The 22,251-nt window shown below is 45.3% G+C and overlaps 1 protein-coding gene across 3 annotated transcripts in view; it reads left to right on the top strand.

Moving 5' to 3' along the window:
* ino80c (INO80 complex subunit C) overlaps positions 1-22,251 on the top strand; it is a 64,126-nt gene that overhangs the window by 22,559 nt on the left and 19,316 nt on the right. The window contains exons 1-4 of one of the 3 annotated variants that reach the window (XM_072508909.1): positions 2,900-3,062; positions 10,861-10,971; positions 20,170-20,281; positions 21,896-21,963. In XM_072508909.1, coding sequence (XP_072365010.1) covers positions 2,937-3,062; positions 10,861-10,971; positions 20,170-20,281; positions 21,896-21,963 — 417 coding nt within the window. In that variant the 5' untranslated portion in view covers positions 2,900-2,936. Of the gene's footprint in view, positions 1-2,899; positions 3,184-10,860; positions 10,972-20,169; positions 20,282-21,895; positions 21,964-22,251 lie in introns of those variants that run through there. The other 2 variants (XM_072508912.1, XM_072508910.1) reach the window with 2 other exon arrangements.

The following is a 22,251-nucleotide window of genomic DNA, read 5'->3' as shown; positions in this document are numbered from 1 at the left end:
TATCCAGGATGGTCTGAAACTTTGTCTTGTCCTGGTCTTCGGCGAAGTGAAAGGAGTTGAATATTGCCAAGGCGTGATCACGCGCTGTGGTAGGAAAAGAGCTATCTTCCATGCATCAGATGCACCATTGAGGTCTGATGCTTCAATGTAAAGCTGAAATTTCTGCTTGAATGTCCGCCAGTTGGCACTGAGATTGCCGGAGGTCCTGAGCTGGTGAGGAGCTGGAATCTTTTCCATTGTGCTGGTATACATTCGCTGGTCATCACGGATCTTGCTGAGTTGAACTAACTAGATTGAACAGACTCCTGGTGTCATGTTGTGTTATATAATTTGGAATAACACAAGCTGCCACTTGATGCAGTTTTGAGTAAAAGATGCTCCAGACTTTGAAGTGAGTACAGTGTGTTTTATTCAACTAATAGCACAGTTCTCAATGGGTTCGACTCTCTGCTAATCTAAATGTAGTAACTCAGTCTAATTGAAGCGGCCTTGCTCTAAGCCACGTGTTGGGGTGTGATGCTGAGGATACACCCTGTCCCACTCTGTACATGTTGGTCTGTGAAACGAGGCGGGGTGTGAGTGCCTTATCCCTTTTATAGTGAGATACCACCCCTGAGTGTCCTGACTGCTCATTGGTCGTGTCCTATTCTATGTGTTCATTAGCTGCCTGTTTGCATATCATGACAATAAGCACATCTTTTGGGTCTTGTGGGAGGGAACGTGTATACGCCTCACAGACAGTGACCCAAGCTAGGAATCAAACCTGGGGCCCTGGCCCTATGAAGCAGCAGTGCTAACCACTATGCTACCCAAAATAAAAATAGCAATGCATTCAGTTTTAGAAACCACTTCCAATTTAGGAAGAGTATGAATGCATTGGAAAAACTGCAGAAAAGATTCATGAGAATAGTTCTGTTATAACCTGCCTATTTACCATTGGCTGGGGACTAATGACTATCCCACAATCCAGATCTCGCATGGTGTTCAGGGCTTTAATGACTGTGGCCGCGGTCATGTCAGAACAGGGGATGGCGAATGGGAAGCGGGAGAACAATTGAAAAGATGCGTTTATCGTTTAGTACGCATGGCCTCCCCGAGCTGCTGGTCACGGATAATGGCACTCCATTCACGAGTGAGGAGTTTGCTAGGTTCACAAAGATGAACGGCATCCGCCATATCTGCACTGCCCCTTACCATCCGGCTTCAAATGGGTTGGCAGAGCGCGCAGTGCAGACATTCAAAAGAGGCCTAAAGAAGCAGTCTTCCGGATCAATGGACGCGAGACTGGCTCGCTTTTTGTTTACGTACAGGACCACCCCCCATGCAGTGACTGGGGTAGCTCCCGCAGAACTCCTAATGGGCCGGAGACTTCGCACCCGCCTTAGTATGGTTTTCCCGGACATTGGCGCAAAAGTACGCCACACACAAGAATGGCAGGGACAGGGATTTTCTCGGCATCGTCCGATTCGGCAGTTTGCGCCGGTGACCCAGTATTCATTCGGAATTTTGCTGGTGGTGCCCAATGGGTTCCTGGTGTAATCTTTCGCCAAACGGGCCCTATATCTTACCAAGTGCAAGCCCAGGGTCGTCTCCAGCGAAAACATGTAGACCACGTTCGGTCCAGAAGATCATCCCCTCAAACGATTCCCCGCCCCCGGAGCTTATTTCAACAGCCACAGAGACCAGAGACAAGGGAAGGTAGTCCTCACAATCTTCCACTGGTGCCTCACTCGAAGCCTGCGCAGGTCGTTACTGGTCCGAATGGAGATAGAGACGCTGACATGACGGAAGCAGCAGACTCTGACTCCGAGATGGAGACACAGGATGCATCAGAGGGAATCCTCGGGTCCACGGGCCGTGGATGTACAACCGCGCCGTTCATCACAGAAGCGCCGGTCTCCGTCTCGTTACACGCCGCCTGATCCAGCGCCGCGTGCAAATGGCGTCCGGCCTGCGGCCAAACGAGTCGGACGCCTTCCTTCGCCAGGGTCTTCGGTGGATTCCTTGGACTTTGGGGGGGGGAGGGATGTTATAACCTGCCTACTTACCATTGGCTGGGGACTAATGACTATCCCACAATCCTGTGGGAGTATGAGCTTCCCCAATGAGGGGGGCGGAGAAACTCCTAGTATAAATAAGCTGGCCAGTTCAGGAACCAGGAGGAAGGAGTATGTAGCAAGGGAAGTTACTGCTACTGTTATGTGTATATGTTATAGTAAATAAATGTTGTTACTTTGTATCCTTAAAACTCGTGCTGGATTCTTTGTGGCCCTTACAAAAAGTTCTGAAGATGTGGATATTCAAATAGGCTGAGAGGAGGTTTTATAGAGGTATTCAGAATCACCAGGTACTGGATTATTGGAAAGAGAGAAACTGTTCCATGTGTGAAGGAATCAAGAATGAGAGGCAAGAATGAGAGGTACAGATTTAAAGAAGTTTGCAAAAGATAATGAGAAAGAACTTTTTCACGTAGCAACACGCTATGGTCTGGAATGTGCTGCCTGAGAGTGTGATTGAGGCAGGTTCAATCAAGGCATTCAAAGGGGAATTCGACTGTTATTTGAAAAGGAAGAGTGTGCAAGGTTATGGGGAAATGGCACAAAGGGAAGAGAATTGCTAATTGGGAGAGCAGGTGCAGAAACGATGGGCTGAATGGCCTGCCCCGCGACGATACTGTGAAATAATCCAACAAATGTTTCTACCAACTCAATTCTGGTGTCACTTCTGTTATCTAATGATCAATTGAACATGAAAGTGTTTCAGCTCTACATTATTTGTAGCTGATGCCATGTGGCACGCAATTCGACTTTATACCTTTAAGAATAAACTTCCTCTGAACCATTTGAAACGAGGTAGTGCGCATGCCCACATCATTTTACGTTTGACGTAATTGCGCACCGGTTCCGTTGCCTTGGTTTCCCGGAAACGTGGAAAGAATGGCGGCCTTGGCCTCGCCTGTGACACCGGTGACAGCGACTCCCACCAAACACCGTCATAAGAAAAGACCGACAAGTCCGGCCAATAGTGGCGGTGCAGCTGCAAAGAAAAAGAAAATAGGGCAGGTAATTACAGCAAGTGAGTGCGGGTAACATTAACCGCGGAACCGAATGTGTTAAAGGGAGCGGCCGCACATGTGAGCAGACAGGTTAAACCAAATAGCAACCCTGCTGTATCGTGACGATGGTAAGCCTATCAGCAAAAGGATGCCTTCATAATATGAGCAAAGAATGTAAGCTTCAAGAAGTCAAGTAACAATTATGTTATGGAAAGGGTCGAAAGACGATACCATCAACCTTCCTTTTTGTATTTGCATCATCTGTCAGCGATTCGTGATGTTGATAGATATGTTGAGTCGGGGTTGTCAAGTTAGATATCTTTAACCATAATTAAAAACAGGAAAAGCTGGAAATACTCAGCAAGTCAGTTTACATCAGTGGAGAGACGCAAAGCGAACCTCCCACAGTGTATCCGCCATAAACTTGGGATCACCCAAAACTCTGCTGCTGTGATTTAAACTTGAACCTATCACCCCCGCCCCCCAGCTTGTTTACAAACATTAGATCCTGGGTTAGCTATCCCTTAATTTAAAAATCCTTATCCTAATTTTTAAGTCCCTCCATGGACTTGCCCCTCCCCAGCCACTGCATTGTGACTGTTGTGGTGTGACAGGCACTGGGTGGTTAGGTTTAATGTATGTCTGCTCTTTGCTAGTTTAGCTGGTCATTTAAAGAACAAAAACAGTACAGGAACAGGTCCTCCAGGCCTGGGCCAATATTGATGCCTGTCTAAACTAAAACCGTCTGCACTTCTGGGGTCTGTATCCCTCTTTTCCTAGCCTATTCATGTATTCGTTGAGATGGCTCTTAAGTGTTGCTATTCCACCACCTTCCCCGGCAGTGCGTTCCAGGCACTCACCACCTTCAGTGTAAAAACAAAACTTGCCTTGCGCATCCCAAAACTTTACCCTCTCATCTCAAATCTATGTCAACCGGTAATTGACTTTTCCATCCTGGGAAAAAGCTTCTGACTATCCACTCTATCCATGCCACTCAATTTTGTAAAATTCTTGTCAGGTCACCTCTCAACCTCCATCGTTCCAGTGAAAACAATCCAAGTTTATCCAACTGTTCCTCATGGCTAATGCCCTCCATACCAGGCAACATCGTGGTAAACCTCCTGTACCCTCTCCAAAGCATCCACATCCATCTGGTAGTGTGGCAACCAGAATTGTTTGCAATATTTCAAATGTAGCCTAATTACAACTGCAGCATAACTTGCCAATTTTTATACTCAATGCCCCGACCAATGAAGGCAAGCATGCCATATGCCTTCTTGACTACCTTATCCACCTGCGTTGCCACTTTCAATGATTTGTGGATTTGTACGCCCAGATCTCTTTGCCTGTCAATACTTCAAAGGGTTCTGCCATTTATTGTATAATTCCCACCTGCATTAGACCTTCCAAAATGCATTATTTCACATTGTTCCGGATTAAACTCCATCTGCCATTTCTCCATCCAAGTCTCCTACTGATGTGTATCCTTTGACAATCCTGTTCGCTATCCGCAACGCCACCAATCTTTGTCGCCTGCGAACCTACCAATCACACCAACTACTTTTTCCTCCAAATATATTGTTATGGGCGAGGCGTTTTCAGAACCCCAAAATGTATCACGGAGTTCAACCAACCTCTCCCTTGAATGGATTTGTTCCTTTTCCGAGCACACAGCTTTTTCCCTCGGTGTGATATTACAATTATGGACACGTGGGCTTTTAAACACAAAGCACTGTTTATTCCATGAACTCAACTTAACATCTTAAATAAATGTTGGATCTCTTAACACCCCTTACTTCAAAGATAACTCAGAAAATATTACAACAGTAAATAACTCCTTAAAATGTTCCTTCAAACTTCCAGGAGACTTAACACCTTTAAACAGTATCACATCAGGTTAAAGGATATATATATTTTCTGTAGAATGGCAGAGATATATTAGCTTGGTTGACTTCAGCTCCAGCAAAACAGCCAGGCACTTTTAAACTGCTCTCAGCAAAAACAGCCAGGCACTTTTCAAACTGAAACTAAAAAACCTGCAAAATGGCTGAACTGAGCTGAGCTCCACCCACTCTATGACATCACTGTTTTCTTAAAGATACATTGCTTAAACATCCAGTTCTTAAAGGCACTCTCGCATGGCAATATATATATATATATATAATCCCTGCTCCCTGCTGAAACCACTTATCACAGTGTTCCACTAAGAAAAATACCCTTCCAGCGCTACCCTCTTCTATGACCAAGCCAGTTCTGAATCCATCTTACCAGCTCGCCTCTGATCCCGTATGATTTAATAATAATTCCTTATTGTCACAAGTCGGCTTCAATGAAGTTGCAGCGCCTGCTCGGGGAGGCCGGTACGGGAATTGAACCCGTGCTGCTGGCCTTGTTCTGCATTACAAGCCAGCTGTTTAGCCCACTGTGCTAAACCAGCCCCATCACCTTTTGTAACAGTCTTCGCCTTTTGTACAAGTCTGCCATGAGGGACCTTGTCAAAGGCTTTACAGAAGTCCACGTAGACACGATCCACTGCCCTTCCTTCATCAATCATCTTAGTCACTTTCTTGAAAAACTAGATCTAGTTAGTGAAACATGACCTCCACTTCACAATACCATGCTGCCTATTGCCAGTAAGTCCATTTGTTTTCAAATGTGACTAAATCCTGCCCCTAAGAATCTTCGCCAATAATTTGTCTACCACTGACATAAGACTCACCAGCCTATAATTTCCTGGATTATCCCTGCTACCCTTCTTCAACAAAGGAATAGCTTTGGATATTCTCCAGTCATCTGGGATCTCACCTTTAGCCAATGAGGATACAAAGATTTATTTCAAAGCCCCAGTAATCTCCCTTGCCTCCTTCAGTATTCTGGGGTAGATCCCATCAGGCCCTGGGGACCTATTTACCTGAATGCTATTTAAGACACCCAATACCACCTCCTTTTTGATATCAACATGACCCAGAATATCTACACATCCTTACTTAGACTCACCATCCACCAAGTCCTTCTCTTTGGTGAATACTGATGCTAAGTACTCATTTAGTATCTCACCCATTTCCTCTGGCTCCATGCAGAGGTTCTCTGCTCTATCCTTGAGTGGGCCAACCCTTTCCCTGGCTCCCTTTTGCTCTTTATATACATATAAAATGCCTTGGGATTCCCCTTAATCTTGTTTGCCAAGGACTTTTCTTGACCCCTTTTAGCCCTCTTGGCTCTTTACTTAAGTTCCTTCCTGCTTTCCTCATATTCTTCAAGGGCTTTGTCTGTTCTCAGCCTTCTAGATCTTGCGAATGCTTCCTTTTTCTTTTTGACCAGGCTCCCAATATCCCTCGTTACCCCAGGTTGCCAAAACTTACCATACTTATCCTTCATCTTCAAAGGAACATACCGGTCCTAAATTCTAATCAACGGAGGTTTGAAAGAACTCCCGCATGTCAGATGTTGATGTACCATCAAACACCTTCCCTGAATCTAAATTCTTCAGTTCCTGCCTAATATTATTGTAATTAGCACCTTCACCCGAGAACTACTCTTATCCTTATCCACAGTACCTTAAAACTTACAGAATTATGGTCTCTGTTCCTGAGATGCTCCCCAATGAAACTTTGACCACCTGGCTGGACTCATTCCCCAATGAGGTCCAGTATGGCCCCTTCCCCAATTGGACAATTTATATTTTGTTTCAAGAAACTCTCCTTGGTGGTCCTTACAAATTCTGCCTCATCCAAGCCCCTAGCACTAAGTGAGTCCCAGTCAACATAGGGGAAGTTACATTCACCCACCACGGGGCGTCACGATGGCGCAGTGTTTAGCATTGCTGCCTAAGGGCGCTGAGGATCTGGGTTCGATCGCAGCCCCAGGTCACTGTCCGTGTGGAGTTTGCACATTCTCCCCGTGTCTGCGTGGATCTCACCCCTATAACCCAAAGATGTGCAGCGTAGGTGGATTGGCCAAACTAAATTGCCCCTTAATTGGAATTTTTTTTAAAAATTATTTAAAAAAATCAACCACCACTGTAGCACTGTTTTTAGATCTTTCAAAAATCTGTCTACATAGCTGCTCCTCTATCTCCCACTGGCTGGCGGGAGGCCTGTAGTAAACCCCCAGCTCAAACACTCAAAGAAATTCACACAGGTGTTTTATCCCTCATGGCAGGTCTAATTGATACTTTAGTTCCATAAATCTAGAATTTATGCTGGTTTCAAACTCCGATCCTTGAGATGAACAGAACCATGTGCTCATCTATTATGCCACACAATGCCTCTTGTGCTTTCAGCTGTCAGGGGTGATATATTTTCCTCTGATATTATTACCCCTTTATCTCTGGTGGAATTTCATTGAGGTCAAATATTTTCCCTATTTTTGTTCTAGCTGACTGCAACATTGAGAGTAAGTAAATCATGACAGATGTTAAAATCCCCATAGAAACCAACATCTTTTAAAAAGCTACTTGAATTCCAGTGACCGACTGAAATGTTTTCAAATTATAAGACTTTTACTATGATCCACAAACTCAAAGCAATATTTTCCAAATATTATTCATAGGCAACTTATTTTCTACAGTGCAGAAAAGATCCCCCAGTTAACTTGTAAAATGTCTGAAAATGCCCCTCCATGCTTATACTTTACGCTGATCCCTAAACGGACAGTTCCTTCTCCAGGAACCAGTCCAAAGCTATTTTCAGCTTCCGATGGCTTGCTTCTCATTTCCTTTTCAGCTGGATAACTTCATAAAATCCATAGAACCCCTAAAGTGCTGGAGGAAGCCATTCAGCCTATTGAGTCTGCACCAACCCTCTGAATGAGCACCCAACCCCATTTCCCCGCCTTATCTCCGTCACATCGTAACCCCATTCCTGGACACTAAGGGGCAATTTTATCATTGCCAAACCAACTAACCTGCATACATTTGAACTTCTAATTACTGAATGACTTTCCCGCTGTTGGTTATTCCTCCAGATTTCTCTTTATCCAAAGCTTAGGTGACTCTTACAGCCTAATTTAAATCTTCGTGAGTTGGTTCCTTCAATCCAAGCTCCAACCTTCATTCTGTGTGATGAACAACAGAGGCTGTCTGCCTCTATTTCTCTCCCTCTCACTCACACACACATTCTCGCAGACTGATTAATTTGTGAGGTTCAGGTATTATCTTAAACACCCTGTAATTCGAAACTACAATGGCTTCATCTCTATGGATATGTGAATCACATGGGCCTTATATCCCGGTAGAAATGCTAATTAACTATAGACCTCCAACTCCATTATATCTTGGAATAAAATAGACAGTTTAAAGTATAACTGTTTACAAATCCTGACATTCCTACCACCTCCCTGTGACTTGGAGACTAACAGCTTATCCACTGTCAGTACAGTTGCCCTGGTCATTTTTACAGGTGTGAAAACCTGGACCCACTCCCTTTAACCTTGAATAACCAAGTTCAGACAAGTAACAACCCTCCATGGAATCCCAGGAACTGGAGTCGGTACACTTCAATTCCACCCAGCCCTCTTTCCATTCCCATACATTGTTGGAGGGGTTCACCCATCTCTTGGTCAGTCCTGCGCCTCTTGGGGTTGGGAGAGAAACCATACCCAAGGGATGGGCATAAATTGATGCAGCTGAGCCTGTCCGACTGGATGCTGACACCCCCCGGACCTCCTCAACCTTGAGGATTCAAATAAAAAGGAACTACAAACTTGGGGCTTTTGCACTGGGGTACTAGCATCGAGGAACTTTGCCCTGTGTCACCATGTGGCCAGTGCCTGAAATGGAGCAGGCCTCTAAGCTGCTGCACCCATTTGATTTTATGCTGTCGATTCTGGGGTCCCAGAGATGGAGCCGGTTGGTGCAGATGAGCCTCTCGCACCAACCCGAGTTGTGGGCAGGTTGATTGCTTTGTGCCTCCCTCGAGGATGGGAATGGCGTAAAGATGAGTATCAAGGATTTGGGGCCCATCGCTACAGGCAGTGAGTGCCCATATGCTTCTTACTGAGTTTCCCTTCGCCAGGCATCTGCCAATAGCTTGGATTGCCATGTCGAGGTCTAGCTGGCCCTTGACCAATGGTCGGAGTTGACATTGCTCCATCCGCTCTGCTGTAAAGATTGTGGGTTGAACAAGGATGTGAACCAACTCAAGCTGCATTAGCCCAAGGCACCCTAAATGTAACTCCAGTCCCTCCCCATGATAGGGTGTGTGTAGCCATGAAGACAATCATAACCAGTCTCAATTTCAAAGAGGCATGTTGTAGATTTAGCACCTAGCTCCTTAAGGAAGGTAAGTATGTGGTGTACTTCCTGCGTGAATCCCACACCATTCCCAGAGAGAAGGTTACATGGCACCTAGAGTGGCAAGGAGCACAAGGTGGCTACCGTGGCTCCACATTTTGATCCAGAAATATTGAGGGTCAAGGAATCTGTATCAGGCCGCTTACTTTATTTCACCATCACTGAGTGATGTGCCGCTTCATTTAGTGAACATGTATGCACCTAAGACAAACAAACAGCAAATGCACTTCTTTGAAGAAGTGCCCACTCATCTTGGCTCTGTTGACGCCAGCGGGAGCATCGTTCAGCTGTATCCTCAAAGCGAGGGATGGCGCTGGTATCCAGCATGGCAGAGCTGCAATGGAGAAAATGAGGGTCCTGGTTGGATCCTATGACTTGGTAAAATTCTGGTAAATTCTCTACCCAACCCTAGCAGTTTCACTTGCATGAGGCCTGGTGGAGAATATTCCATAATCAACTGCCTTTCCATCTCTCGGGCATATGCACTCTTTTATTTTCTAGGGGATTATCGGCCTGAAGTGTGCTGAGCGGTATGAGGCTCTGTGCAGTCTGGAAGAATTGACAGGTGCCCTCAACTGGCTGCTGAGGGGCACATTCTGGGCCTGCATGACCTGGGAACTCTGGGACATCCTGGGAGGGTGGGTGGGGGGGGGGTAACCTGCATGGGCCCTGGGTGGAAGTTTGCAACTGGGAAGATGCCCCTCATTTGGTAGGATTGCCATTTTCCTGCTGCCCAAGCAATCTCCACCTGCATAAAAATGGTGCATGGCCGCCCTCCCCAGCGCAAGCAACAAGATGGTATCCAGAGGGCAGCATGGTGGCTCCGTGGGTTAGCCCAGCTGTCTCACGGCGCCGAGGTCCCAGGTTTGATCCCGGCTCTCGGTCACTGTCCGTGTGGAGTTTGCACGTTCTCCCCGTATTTGCGTGGGTTTCGCCCCCACAACCCAAAGATGTGCAGGGTAGGTGGATTGGACACGGTAAATTGCCCATTATTTGGAAAAATGAATTGGATACTCTAAATTTTTTTTAAAAAGATGTTATTCAGGGCCATGCCTGCTTCCATTGGCACCCTGCTACACACGTGATCTACCCTAACTAGTCCCAGGCCAGATCATTCAGTTGGTCTTTGATCTGGTTCACCATTCACAGATGCTCAACAGAATGAATCATGCATACTTATTTAAGACTGTGATGGCATTCTAGTTCGGATGTATTTTGTTGCCCAGATCTCACTTTTGCTGCCAAAGGGTGTTGGATTAAGGTTAACAGATCTTTGAAGGCGCCCCTTCGCTTTGGGAGAATAGTGTATCAGAGGTGCTCCATGTCTGGAAAATATTCCATTTGCATGGAGCCTTTCCTCTGCCTCCAGTGGGGGAAGTTGTCAAACTAGCTCTGTGCAAACCGGGCAAGGAGGTTGACATTTCAGCTTAGTTAAATGATGCACTCATTTTTTTCTTTACAATTGGATAGTCAACGTAAAATGTTTTAAAGTTACAGTTTCATTTTTTTATAGAATATTGTACTGGATACCATTGGTGAGAATAAAAGTTTGGCGACAGATTCTAGTCCAGGACATGGTGAACCTGCTGTAAAACCTTTGGTATTTAAGGATCCAAATTTTATTGTAAGTACTTTTATGTTTTACTAGATGTGGTAACTTCCATAGTTAACATTTACCCTGAGCATATTTAATAATGGTTATATTATTTGCTTGATGACAGATGTCAGCTGAATAGTATCAAGCTGAGTGAACTCATCCGTGGCACTAGAAGAAAAAAACACAAAAATACTTTATTTCTATTTTTTTCCTTTTACTTTATTCTTTTGTTTGTGTTGTTTTCTTTTGCTGGAGCAGAGTTCAACGGATTCCAGTTTTAAGCCTGTTTCATACCCAAATGCATGTCATTTGTGAACAGTATTTCACTAAGAATGAGGTTTCACTCAGAACAGGAGGAGATCTCAACAAGGAAGTTACTTTTGGATTTGAGAGGGTGATGGACAATGAGGGCTGTCAAACAGAGATCTGGGGGATAAAAAAATAGGTTCAAATGAGTAGGTGGCAGAGAAATGGAAGAGAAGGCTAAGTGGAATTATGGTAGAACGTGTAGTCAGGTAGGAGTTGGAGGAGGGTTTGATAATGGAAAGTGGTCACATCAGTGAATCAACATCCATTGAGGCCAAGGATGAAGAAAATCCTGTTCTCAAGGAAATTACATTCTAGAGGGTGGTGCAGAAATGGTTGGGAGTTGGAGATTAGCTGAGGGGTTGAAACATGGTTGATGGTAGTACAAAAAGATTGAGCAAGTTCATTCCTAGAGAATGAATTGGTTGGGAGAATGAAGCAGTTTGATTTACTGTTTTGGGAAAGTCAAAAGTTGACACCAAGGAATAATAACACCTGTAGAATCTGACAGAATTAATCAACAAGAAATAAAAACTTAAAACCCTTTTTCATTAGAACTATGCCTATTTCATTAAAACAGATTATAGTAATTATAATTATGATCTAATTGAAGTGTTTAAAATTCTAAAAGGTTGGTAGATAAAAAGTGACTATTTCGAGTAGTTGAATAAAGGGTCATAGAAACAACCTTTTGAAATTTCCGACATGATAAACGTATTAGACTTGGTTGTGGAAGTCACGTCCAGAGTTAGTGATTGTCTCCGTGCTCGTATAGGGTCACCCGTGCCTGGCGGAGTTGGTGCACTGCTTTCCTCGTTGAGAGCAGGTCAAAGTCCATTTGTAGCTTTTTCCTCTCCGGTCGGGGCCTCGGAGTGTTTACGGTCTGCCTCCAGTATGGAGTCAACCAACTGCTGCCTAGCCGTCCTTTCCTCCCTGCCTCTTCGTGCTTTGAAGGCAATAACTTCTGCTCTTATCACGGCTTTTAGTGCCTCCCAGAACGTGGAGGGTGAGACCTCCCCGTTTTGGTTGTTTTCCGTATACTCCACTATGGCCTGTGATAGCCTTTCTCTGAAAGCCGTGTCGGCTAGTAGGGCAGTGTCCAACCTCCATGCGGGGCGTTGGGCCCTGCCCGTCTCCATCCTCCATATAATGTGGAGCGTGGTTGGAGATTACGATTGCAGAGTATTCTGCTTTGACCAGCCTGGAAGCACCGATATCCCCACCCCTAAGAAGTTAATCCTGGTGAACTCTTTCTCCACTGGGTGGGTGAACCTTCAAGGGTCTACCGTCCTCATCTGCTCCATAAACCGATCGAGTTCGTTCGCACTGTTTTGGGGTTTGACCTGTCTGTCCGTGAGTCTGTACACAGTTAAAGTCCACCCCCATGATCAGTCAGTGTGTCACTATGTCGGGGATTTCCGCCATGGTCTTTTTAATGAATTTTGTGTCGTCCCAATTGGGAGCATACACATTAACAAGTACTACGGTGCCCGGGCTAGGGCCCCGCTGACCATGACATACCGTCCCCCTGGGCCCGTAACCGTCTTCATCGCCTTAAACATCATCCTCTTATTAATCAGTATTACCACCCCTTAGCCGTCGTTCCGTGACAGGAATGGTGGGTCTGATAGATTCATTTGTTTCAGTGAGGGAAGTTGATCAGGTGCTGGAAAAGGATGCTAGCAGCTGAGTTGTTTTGTAAATTGTACAATTGTTAATGTGGCTAAAGAACAAATGATATGTGCATGTACATTTTCTCCTGATGCTAGGTTGAAGGCATTCCTTTGGTCAAAGTGCATCTGATTTTGCTGTACACTCCCTCATGAGTGCTTGATGCTGACACTGATTGAAGTGGAAAAAAAGTTCAATTTTTCAATGTAATCCATCACCTTCCTGAAGGCAAAATAATTCAAATTAAGTATTTTTTTCCCATAAATGTAGAGTACCCTATTTTGCTTTTCAATTAGGGGCAATTTTGCATGGCCAATTCACCTACCCTGCACATCTTTTTGGGTTGCGGGGGTGAGACCCACGCAGACACGGGGAGATGTGCAAACTCCACACAGACAGTGACCCAGGATCGATACCCAGGTCCTGGCGCCGTGAGGCAGCAGTGCTAACCACTGACCATGCTGCCCCCAAATAATGTCTTAAATGAACTATTTAAAATGATGTTTGATTTCAAAAATGTCACTTGACATTATTGGTGAACGCTGGCTTACCACTGCTTGAATAGTAATGCTATTGATAGCTATGGCCTATAACTCAAGCCATTCTGTAATGTGAAAAGATAAATTTACAGATCTAATCCATGGGGATCCAATGATATCAAGATAAAGTTGCCACAGTCCCAGTTGACCATAGGAGGGAAAGATGACTGGTGGTGATTTAGCCTGAGAATCAGCACATCTCAGGTGAGGGGCAAAGATGAGCAGGCGGGCATTCATGAATAACCTCAGCTGGTAGGGGAATTGAACCTGTGCTGTGGCCTCACTCTGCATCATGAACCAGCTATCCAGCCAGTTACGGGCCTGTGAGCCACTTCCTAATCAGCAGTTAAGTGATGATAGGAATTATCAGTTTTGTCAAGAAACAGCTCCTTGACAATAATCAGCTAATTTCTCAGTTCAGATTCTTCCAGAAGCACTCGGCTTCAAATATTATCACAGCCTTGGGGAACATGGACAGACATGGATGTGACAGCAGCATGCTGGGTTCATCGCTGGGAATATGGGATAGCAATAAATTCAGCTTTGCAATTGTCACCCACATCTCAAGAACAAATTAAAAACGAATGTTGAAAAATTTGAGGCTATGAGAACTTATATGGGTAACGATTCAAGGATATATTTCAAAATTTCAATGACACTAGAACCATTTTGTTTCATGGTTGATTTTTAGCAATGTTCTGCTCTCTCCCCCTCATGCATTTGCTCTGACGCAACAAATGTTCAATTAAAGAAAAGTCACGCAGTCAATCACATCCAATTGATGAATCACCAGAATATGGAGTAGTTACACCCCACTAGAAGGAAATAACTTAAGAAATAGGTGCTGGAGTAGGCCATTTGACCTTCCAGCTTGTTTTACCATTCAAGGAGATCAATTGATCTTCTACTTCAACTCCACAGTCCCACATTATCTTTTAATTCTCTTATTACCCCAAAATCTGTCTTGAACATGCCCAATGGCTGAGTTTCCGTGGCTCTCTGGGGAATTGAATTCCAAAGATTCACAACCCTTTGAAGAAACGTCTCCACATCTCCGTTCTAAATGGCTGAGCCCCTTATTCTGAAACTATAAACTCTGTTTCCAAGATTCTTATGACACCCTGCTACTTACAGCCTGCCAAGCTGTCCCATTGTCCCATTTATTAATACACTCATTTTCTGTCCAAAAATAATCCTAAATCCATACTAATTTGATGCCTCCAATCCAATAATTCCCAATTTTGTGTAATAGCCTCTTTCCTGTCACCTTCTCGAATGTTTTTGAAAATTCATTTATATTTGCAAAATAAAGGCCAAAATAAAAGTTCCATAAGTAAATATATATCATGTTTGAAAACAATGAGATTAAACTTTTAAAGTACTTATTCCTGTTGTCACTTTTAAACTGTGGTTATGTTATGTTACCTTAGTTTGTGGTATTTTCACCCTGACATTTGAACTTATTTTCCTTGGGAGAGTTGAAAATATATTCCTCTTGTGCTGTGCCAGAAGAACTGCATTCATTTTAGATGGGCAAAAAATGTGTATAGAAGCCTCATGTTTGAAAACTACAGCATGTGAAAGGGGCCATCTGGGATGGGCTAGGTACAGGGTGGAATTAAAGGGACGAGAGTTTAGTGGGGACGATGACAGACGGTAGAGGGGATTGGAGGCATAATCCTCCGGTATGGCTGGTAACGTGGAACGTCCAGGGACTGAATGGGCCGCTTAAAAGGTCGCGGGTGTTCGCGCACCTCAGGAGCTTGAAAGCGGGGGTGGTCTTTCTGCAGGAGATGCATCTCCATGTGAAGGACCAGGTTAGGTTAAGGAAGGGGTGGGTCGGGCAGGTTTTTCACTCGAGGTTTGATTTGAAATCAACGGGAGTGTCGATTTTATTGAACACAAAAATGGGATTTGTGAGTGCGAAGGAGGTGAGGGATCCGGGTGGGGTATATATGATTGTGAGTGGGGTATTGGAAGGGGCACCGGTGGTGTTGGTAAATGTGTATGCCCCAAATTGGGATGATGTGGGGTTTATGAGGGGGTTGCTGGCAGCAATCCTGGATTTGACCACGCACCAGTTGATCATGAGAGGAGATTTTAACTGTGTCCTCGAGCCGAGGGTGGATTATGTCGAGCCCCAGGTCAATGGGTAGGGTATGAATGGCAAGGGAGCTGGGGGGGGGGGGGTTTGTTGCTAACTTTCTCCTTGGTTCAATTGCTCTGTTTTATTACCTTTGCTCTCGAGTCGCCAGGTATCTTTATGATACCGCCACGAGGTTCAAGTCCGAGCAATGATCAATAACCCAATACACCGATTAGTAAGATTCAAATCAAAGCACATTTATTATACACAGTAATCGCTACTCATGCACAAATTCTACGTCTAAGCTACTTCTACAACTAACAGGCCTATACTTAACTTCGGACTGGCCCACCAGGTCAGGGGAACAAATGGCCTTTTGTTCGGGTTCTGAGTCTGCGGGATTCGAAGTTGGTACGGATTGGTAGCTAGGAGCGCCCATCTCGTAGCGAGCGTTGAATTAAGACTTACTTTGTTGGGGGTCACTGCACTGGTCACGGTCAATGTTGGTTTGTGTTGCTGGGTGACCCGGGCAGGATGCAGAGGTGAAGAGAGCCTGATTTGAACTTGGGGCTTAACTCTTATAGTCCCCAGGGGCTTCCTGCCTTTCGGGGCGGACCCTGTACCTGGTCCCAAGTGATTGGACTTTGTCCCAATCGCTTGGTTCGATTTTCTCCAATACTGGAGCGTTTCCCTGATCGATGGGCGGTCTTGAGGTGCTCGTTCACCTCCTTTGTGTTGGCTCCTGCTGGCGCCGAGGAGTCTGGCTTTGCTTTGTGTGTCCAAAATGTTAGTTATTGTTCCGGGGATTGCTCATCAGTATGCAGATGGCTGCTACATTGTTATGCTGATGGTCGCTGGTATCAATGTTGTCTGGCCTTTGCAGAGGTAAATACACAGCAAACCTGCAGCTGCTGGTTTCTGTCTATGTTGGCTGACTTTCCCATCAGCCTTTGCCATTCGCCATTTTAAATCGGGAGTTGGCCAATTTAGGTGGCTACAGGTTTACGGAGAGGCTGGGTGTGGTGGATCCATGGCAGTTTCAGAACCCTGGGGGAAGGGAGTATTCCTTCTTTTCACACGTCTATAAGGTTTATTCGAAGATTGATTACTTTGTCGGGAGGTTTTGGTTGGGGTGGAGGGGGCAGAGGATGCGGGGGTAGTTATCTCGGACAATGCGCCCCACTGGCTAGAGATTCGGTTTAGATCGGGTCGAGAGCAGAGGGTGGGGTGGAGGTTTGACTCGGGCTTGTTGGCGGATGAAGGTTTTTGTGATAGAGTGCGTGTGGCGATTAAGGAGTATGTGGAGTTGAATCAGAATGGGGCGGTGTCGGCGGCCATTTATTGGGAAGCACTGAAGGCAGTGATCCGGGGGGGGAAATTATTTTGTTTAAGACTCGTGCGAATAGGGAAAGGAAGGAGGAACATGACCGTCTAGTGAGCAAGATAGTGGAGGTGGACAGGGAATATTCGAGAGTGCCCACCGTGGAAAGATTGGCGAGGAGGAAAAAGCTGCAGGGGCAATTTGACAGGCTGACAACCGGGAGGGCGGTAGGACAACTGTGTAGGGCAAGCGGGTTGCAATATGAGTATGGGGAGAAGGCGAGCTGCATGCTGGCGCACCAGCTGCGGAGGCAGGCTGCATCCAGGGAAATATTGAAGATAACGGATTGGGCTAGGGATGTGGTGCCAGGGAAGATAAATCAGGCATTTAGGGAGTATTACCAGGGACTTCATGAGGCAGATTCGGGAGGAGAGGAGGGGGACATGGGGCGGTTACTGGACAAGCTGGAATTTCTCTCGGTGCAGGAAGCAAAGAGGCAGGCGTTGGAGGAGCCCCTGGGGCTGAGGGAGGTGCTTGATAGTGTCAGGGTTATGAAGTTGAAAAGGCTGGGCTGGATGGGTTACCGGCGGAATTTTATCAGGAATTTGCGACGGACCTGGCACCACGTCTGTTGAGGGCGTTTAATGAAGCACTTGAGAAGGGGGATTTGCTGGAGACATTGACGCAGGCAGTAATCGCACTAATCCTGAAAAGGGGTAGGACCCGGTGGAGTGTGGGTCGTATAGACCCATATCACTATTGAACACGGATGTGAAAGTATTGGCTAAGTTGTTGGTGGGGAGGATGGAAGTTGTTGGTGGGGAGGATGGAGGAGTGTGTACTCGGGGTGGTTGCAGAAGATCAAACCGGCTTCGTGAAGGGCAGGCAGCTCGCGAGTAATATAAGACGGCTGTTGAATATGGTGATGAATCCGTTGAGGGCCCTGGTACCGGAGAAGGCATTTGATCGGGTGGAGTGGCAGTACTTGTTCCATGTTTTGGGAAGGTTTGGGTTTAGGCTGCGATTTGTGGCATGGGTGCGGTTGCTGTATGTGACACCAAGGGCGAGGGTGAGGACGAATGATATGAGCTCACGAAGCTTTGACTTACACAGGGGTACGCGGCAAGGGTGCCCACTGTCACCACTGCTGTTTGGGCTGGCCATAGAGCCATTGGCGATGGCTCTCGGGGTTGGCAGAGTGGCGAGAGATTATGAGGGGACAGAGAGAGCATCGGGTGTCGCTCTATGCCAGTGACCTCTTACTGTATGTTTCTGATCCGTTGGAGAGTAGGGGAAGGATTTTATGGGCCTGCTGGGGAGGTTTGGAGGGTTCTCGGCGTACAAGCTGAATGTTGGGAAAAGCGAGGTATTCACGGTGAATGAGCTGGCGCAATGCGCTAATTTAGCGGGGATGCCATTTACGGTAGCGAGGGTTGGGTTTAGGTATTTGGCGATTCCGGTAGCGAGGGAATGGACAGGGCTCCATAAGTGGAACTTAACAAAGCTGGCGGAGGAGGCTAGGGAGGATCTTAAGAGGTGGCTTACACTGCACTTAATGCTGGCGGGGAGGATCCAAGTGGTGAAAATGAATATTCTGCCAAGGTTCTTGTTTATCTTTCAAGCTATCCCGATCTTTGTACCAAAGGCCTTTTTTTGGAAGGTGGACACGATCATTTCTGACTTTGTATGGGCGGGGAATGTGCCGAGGGCAGGGAATGTGCCGAGGGTGGGGAGGACCCTGCTGCAGAGGCAGCATGAGGGGTTGGCGTTGTCGAACTTGCTTCATTATTATTGGACAGCGAATGTGGACAAGGTGCGGCAGTGGTGGGAAGGAGAAGGGGTAGAGTGGGTTAGGATGGAGGAGGAATCTTGTAAGGGGTCTAGTTTGAGGATTGTGGTGATGGCAGCGTTGCCAATGGCTCCAAATAGGTATTCAAGGAGCCCGGTGGTGCAGTCCACAGTGAAGATATGGAATCAGTTGAGGAGGCACTTTAGGGTGGAAGGGATGTCGGTGCTAACGCTGCTGTGCAAGAATCATGGGTTTCAGCCGGTGGGGGGGTGGATAGTGTATACAGGAGGTGGGGGGACGTGGGGCTGGTCAAGATGAGGGATCTGTATTTGGAGGAAGGGTTTGCCAGTCTGGAGGAGCTAAGGGAGAGGGTAGAGCTGCCGAGGGGGAGTGAGTTCAGGAATCTGCAGGTTAGGGATTTTGCGCGAAAGGTCTGGAGGGGGGGGGGTGGTTCCTTAGGTTGCCGAGATACATCCTGCTGGAGTGACTGCTGCTTCCTGATGTGGAAGGGGACGGAAGAATTTGGGTGTATATATACAAGTGGCTGGGGGAGCAGGGAGGCGCGCGGGTGGTGAATAGTTGAGAGGGGAGATCAATTGGGGAGTATGGAGTGAGGCACTGTGTAGGTTAAACGAGACCTCTTGTGCAAGGATGAGCCTGATACAGTTTAAAGTGGTGCATATGACTCGGGCGAGATTGAGTGGGTTCTTTCAGGGGGTAGCAGATGAGTGTGAGAGGTGTGGGGGGGGGGGGGGCAGCGAATCACGCGCACATGTTTTGGGGTTGTGAAAACTTGGGAAGATTCTGGGCGGGATTGTTCGGTCTTAGCCCAGATAGTGGAGGAGGAAGTGGACCGGGACCCTTTGGTGGTGATATTTGGGGTTTCCGAGAAGCCGGAGCTCATGGAGAGGAGGAAGGCCGATGTCTTGGCCTTCGCCTCTCTGATTGCACAAAGGCAAATTTTGCTGGAGTGGCGGTCGGCATCGCCACCAGGGTAGCGGCTTGGTTGGGTGACCTATATGACTTCCTGCGATTAGAGAAGATAAAGTATGAGTTAAGGGGCTCTTCAGGGGGGTTTGAGAAAAGGTGGGGGATGTTTGTGACTGTGTTTGAGGGGCTGTTCCTCGTGGGGGAAGCGGAGGTGAAAAAGGGGAAAAATCTGTACAAACTGTATAGTTGATTGTTGGGAAATATATTTCCCGGGGTGTTTATTCGCTGTAACCTGTTTTGATACATGTTTGTAATAAAATACATTTTTTTTAAAAGATTACTGCAGCATGTTTATTCATACATTTTAGTTGATTCTGCATTGTTTGACTGTAACACTATCCGTTCTTCATTTATACCTTGTGAGAAAGCTGAGGAGATTCCAAGTGATTTATGTTGGATCTAAAAATCCAAGTAATAGCTCATTGATTGCACAAACAGATTAGAAAAGCTGTATGTCGAGAGTAGTACTGTAGTAATGAACTATCTAACTTCTATTGCATGTCTTTGGAATCTTAATTTTCAGCATTCTGGCATCGGGGGCGCAGGTGCTGGGAAGAAAAGCCGTGTTTGGAAAAATCTGAAACAAATTCTTGCTACAGAGAGGATGTTACCATGGAAACTGAATGATCCTAACTGTGAGCTCCAGTGATACTTGCTACCTTTTTACGTTTTTTAAATATATCCAAACTTTGCATAGTTCATGCCATAAAATTCAACCTCTGTGGCAAAGTAAACTTTGCATTATTTCTTCATGCAACTTGATGAGAAATCTAAAGGAGAAAATTGCTTTTCTTCCCTACTTAAAACAGTTTTATGTTTGAGCAAAATTATTTTTTTGATCTGTTCCTGGGATGTGAGCATTACTGGCGAGGCCTACATTTATTGTGCAAACTTAATTGCTGTTAAGGTGGTGAGCTCAGCTCATGTGTTGTAGGTACACTGCACTGCTAAGGAGGGAGTTCCATAATTTTGACCCATCAACAGTCTACCACAATATAGTTCCAAATGAGAATGTGGCTTTGAGGGGAACTGGCAGGTTGCGTCTTCTTGGTAGAGGTTTATTTTGCAAGGTGCTGTTGAAGTGGTCATGGCGAGTTGCTCCAGTGCCTACCAAGGCAAATGTAGAACACTCCATGACACTCCTAGCCTCTGCCTTGCAGATGATGGACAGTCTTTGGGGAGTCAGGAGATAATTTATTCATTGCAGAATTTTCAGCTTCCGACCTGCTTTCGCAGCCAAGTATTATATGGCTGGCTCAATTAAGTTTCTGATTAATGGTAACTCTCATAATGTTAATGGTCAGCAGTGGTAATGCCGAAGATTCTCTCTTGTTGAAGTTGGCCATTGCCTAGCACTTATGTGGAATGAATCTTACTTGCCACTTATCAGTCCAAGCCTGAACGTTGTTTAGGTGTTGCTCCATATGGTACAGACTGCTTCAGTATCTGAGGAGTTACAAATGGTACTGAACACTGTCCAATTGGCAGCGTACATCCCCACATCTGACCTTCTGAAAAAGGGAAAGTCATTGACGAAGCAGTTGAAGATGGTTTGGCCTAGAACACTGCCCTGAGGAAATTCTACAGTGATGTGCCTCTCTTTCCTCTTACCCCCCCCCCCCCCAATTCCTAAAGACCTCAGTTTTGCTAGGGCTTCGTGATTCCACACTCAAGTCAAGTGCTGCCCTGATATCAAGGGCAGTCATTCTCACCTCATATCTTCAATGCAGTTCTTTTCTCAATGTTTGGACCAATGCTACCATGTAATGTAATAAATTTGCTTTGAAAATCTGAGGACTAAATGTTTAATTTACAACTGTAACATAATTGCACTAGCACTAAAATTTGTCACTTGAATTTAACATTCGCTACACAAAAATCGATTGGAACAAAATGTATTGCTACTTTGTAATTGTGAGAATAAGTTTCTTGCATTGTTTTACTGCAAAGGTATAAGAAGCGTAATTATGCTTTCTTGAAATAACAAATTAAAGTTTGTGAGGTTTGTTACTTAATATTATAGTATTTGTTAATGAAAAAGTGATCTTGATAATTATGTTTTCTTTTTTATGGCAGAAAGGAATCCGCTGACTTTGTTGGCATTCTACCGTTAATAAATTTGGTTTAAATTGTAAACATACAGATTACATTCATATTTTGATTTTTCTATGTGCTGAAAGATTATCCATATTTGCCTAGTCAGATGAAGATCTCAGCAACAATCAATTGTTGTTTTTTAAAATCTTCAGATTCCAGCATTGATGCTCTTCCTTCCTTTAAACCGGCCAAAAAATACTCTGACATTTCAGGACTTCCTGTAAGTAGAATACATTGTTTTCGTTGCATTGAATTGATTTTGTGCAAATAATAAATTCTAGAAAGTTACCTTTTGAACATTCTTCTCATACTCCTCGTTTGCTATTTACCATATTAATCTAGAAATCTGGTTTTTGCTGGATCTGAATTATACCGCAGCAATATTTAATTCTGTAGTGCCCTAAAAATAAAAAGTCAGAAAGTACTTTAAAGGTATAGGAAAAGATGAATTCTGAACAAAATAAATAAATATTAGTGATGATGAAAAACTTGATTGAAGGATATTCTT

This window comes from Scyliorhinus torazame, chromosome 6 (genome assembly GCF_047496885.1).
Source record: "Scyliorhinus torazame isolate Kashiwa2021f chromosome 6, sScyTor2.1, whole genome shotgun sequence".
In the NCBI taxonomy this organism is placed as follows: Eukaryota; Metazoa; Chordata; class Chondrichthyes; order Carcharhiniformes; family Scyliorhinidae; genus Scyliorhinus; species Scyliorhinus torazame.
Note: the sequence above shows the minus strand (reverse complement) of the source record. Positions and strands in the feature narration are given on the sequence as shown.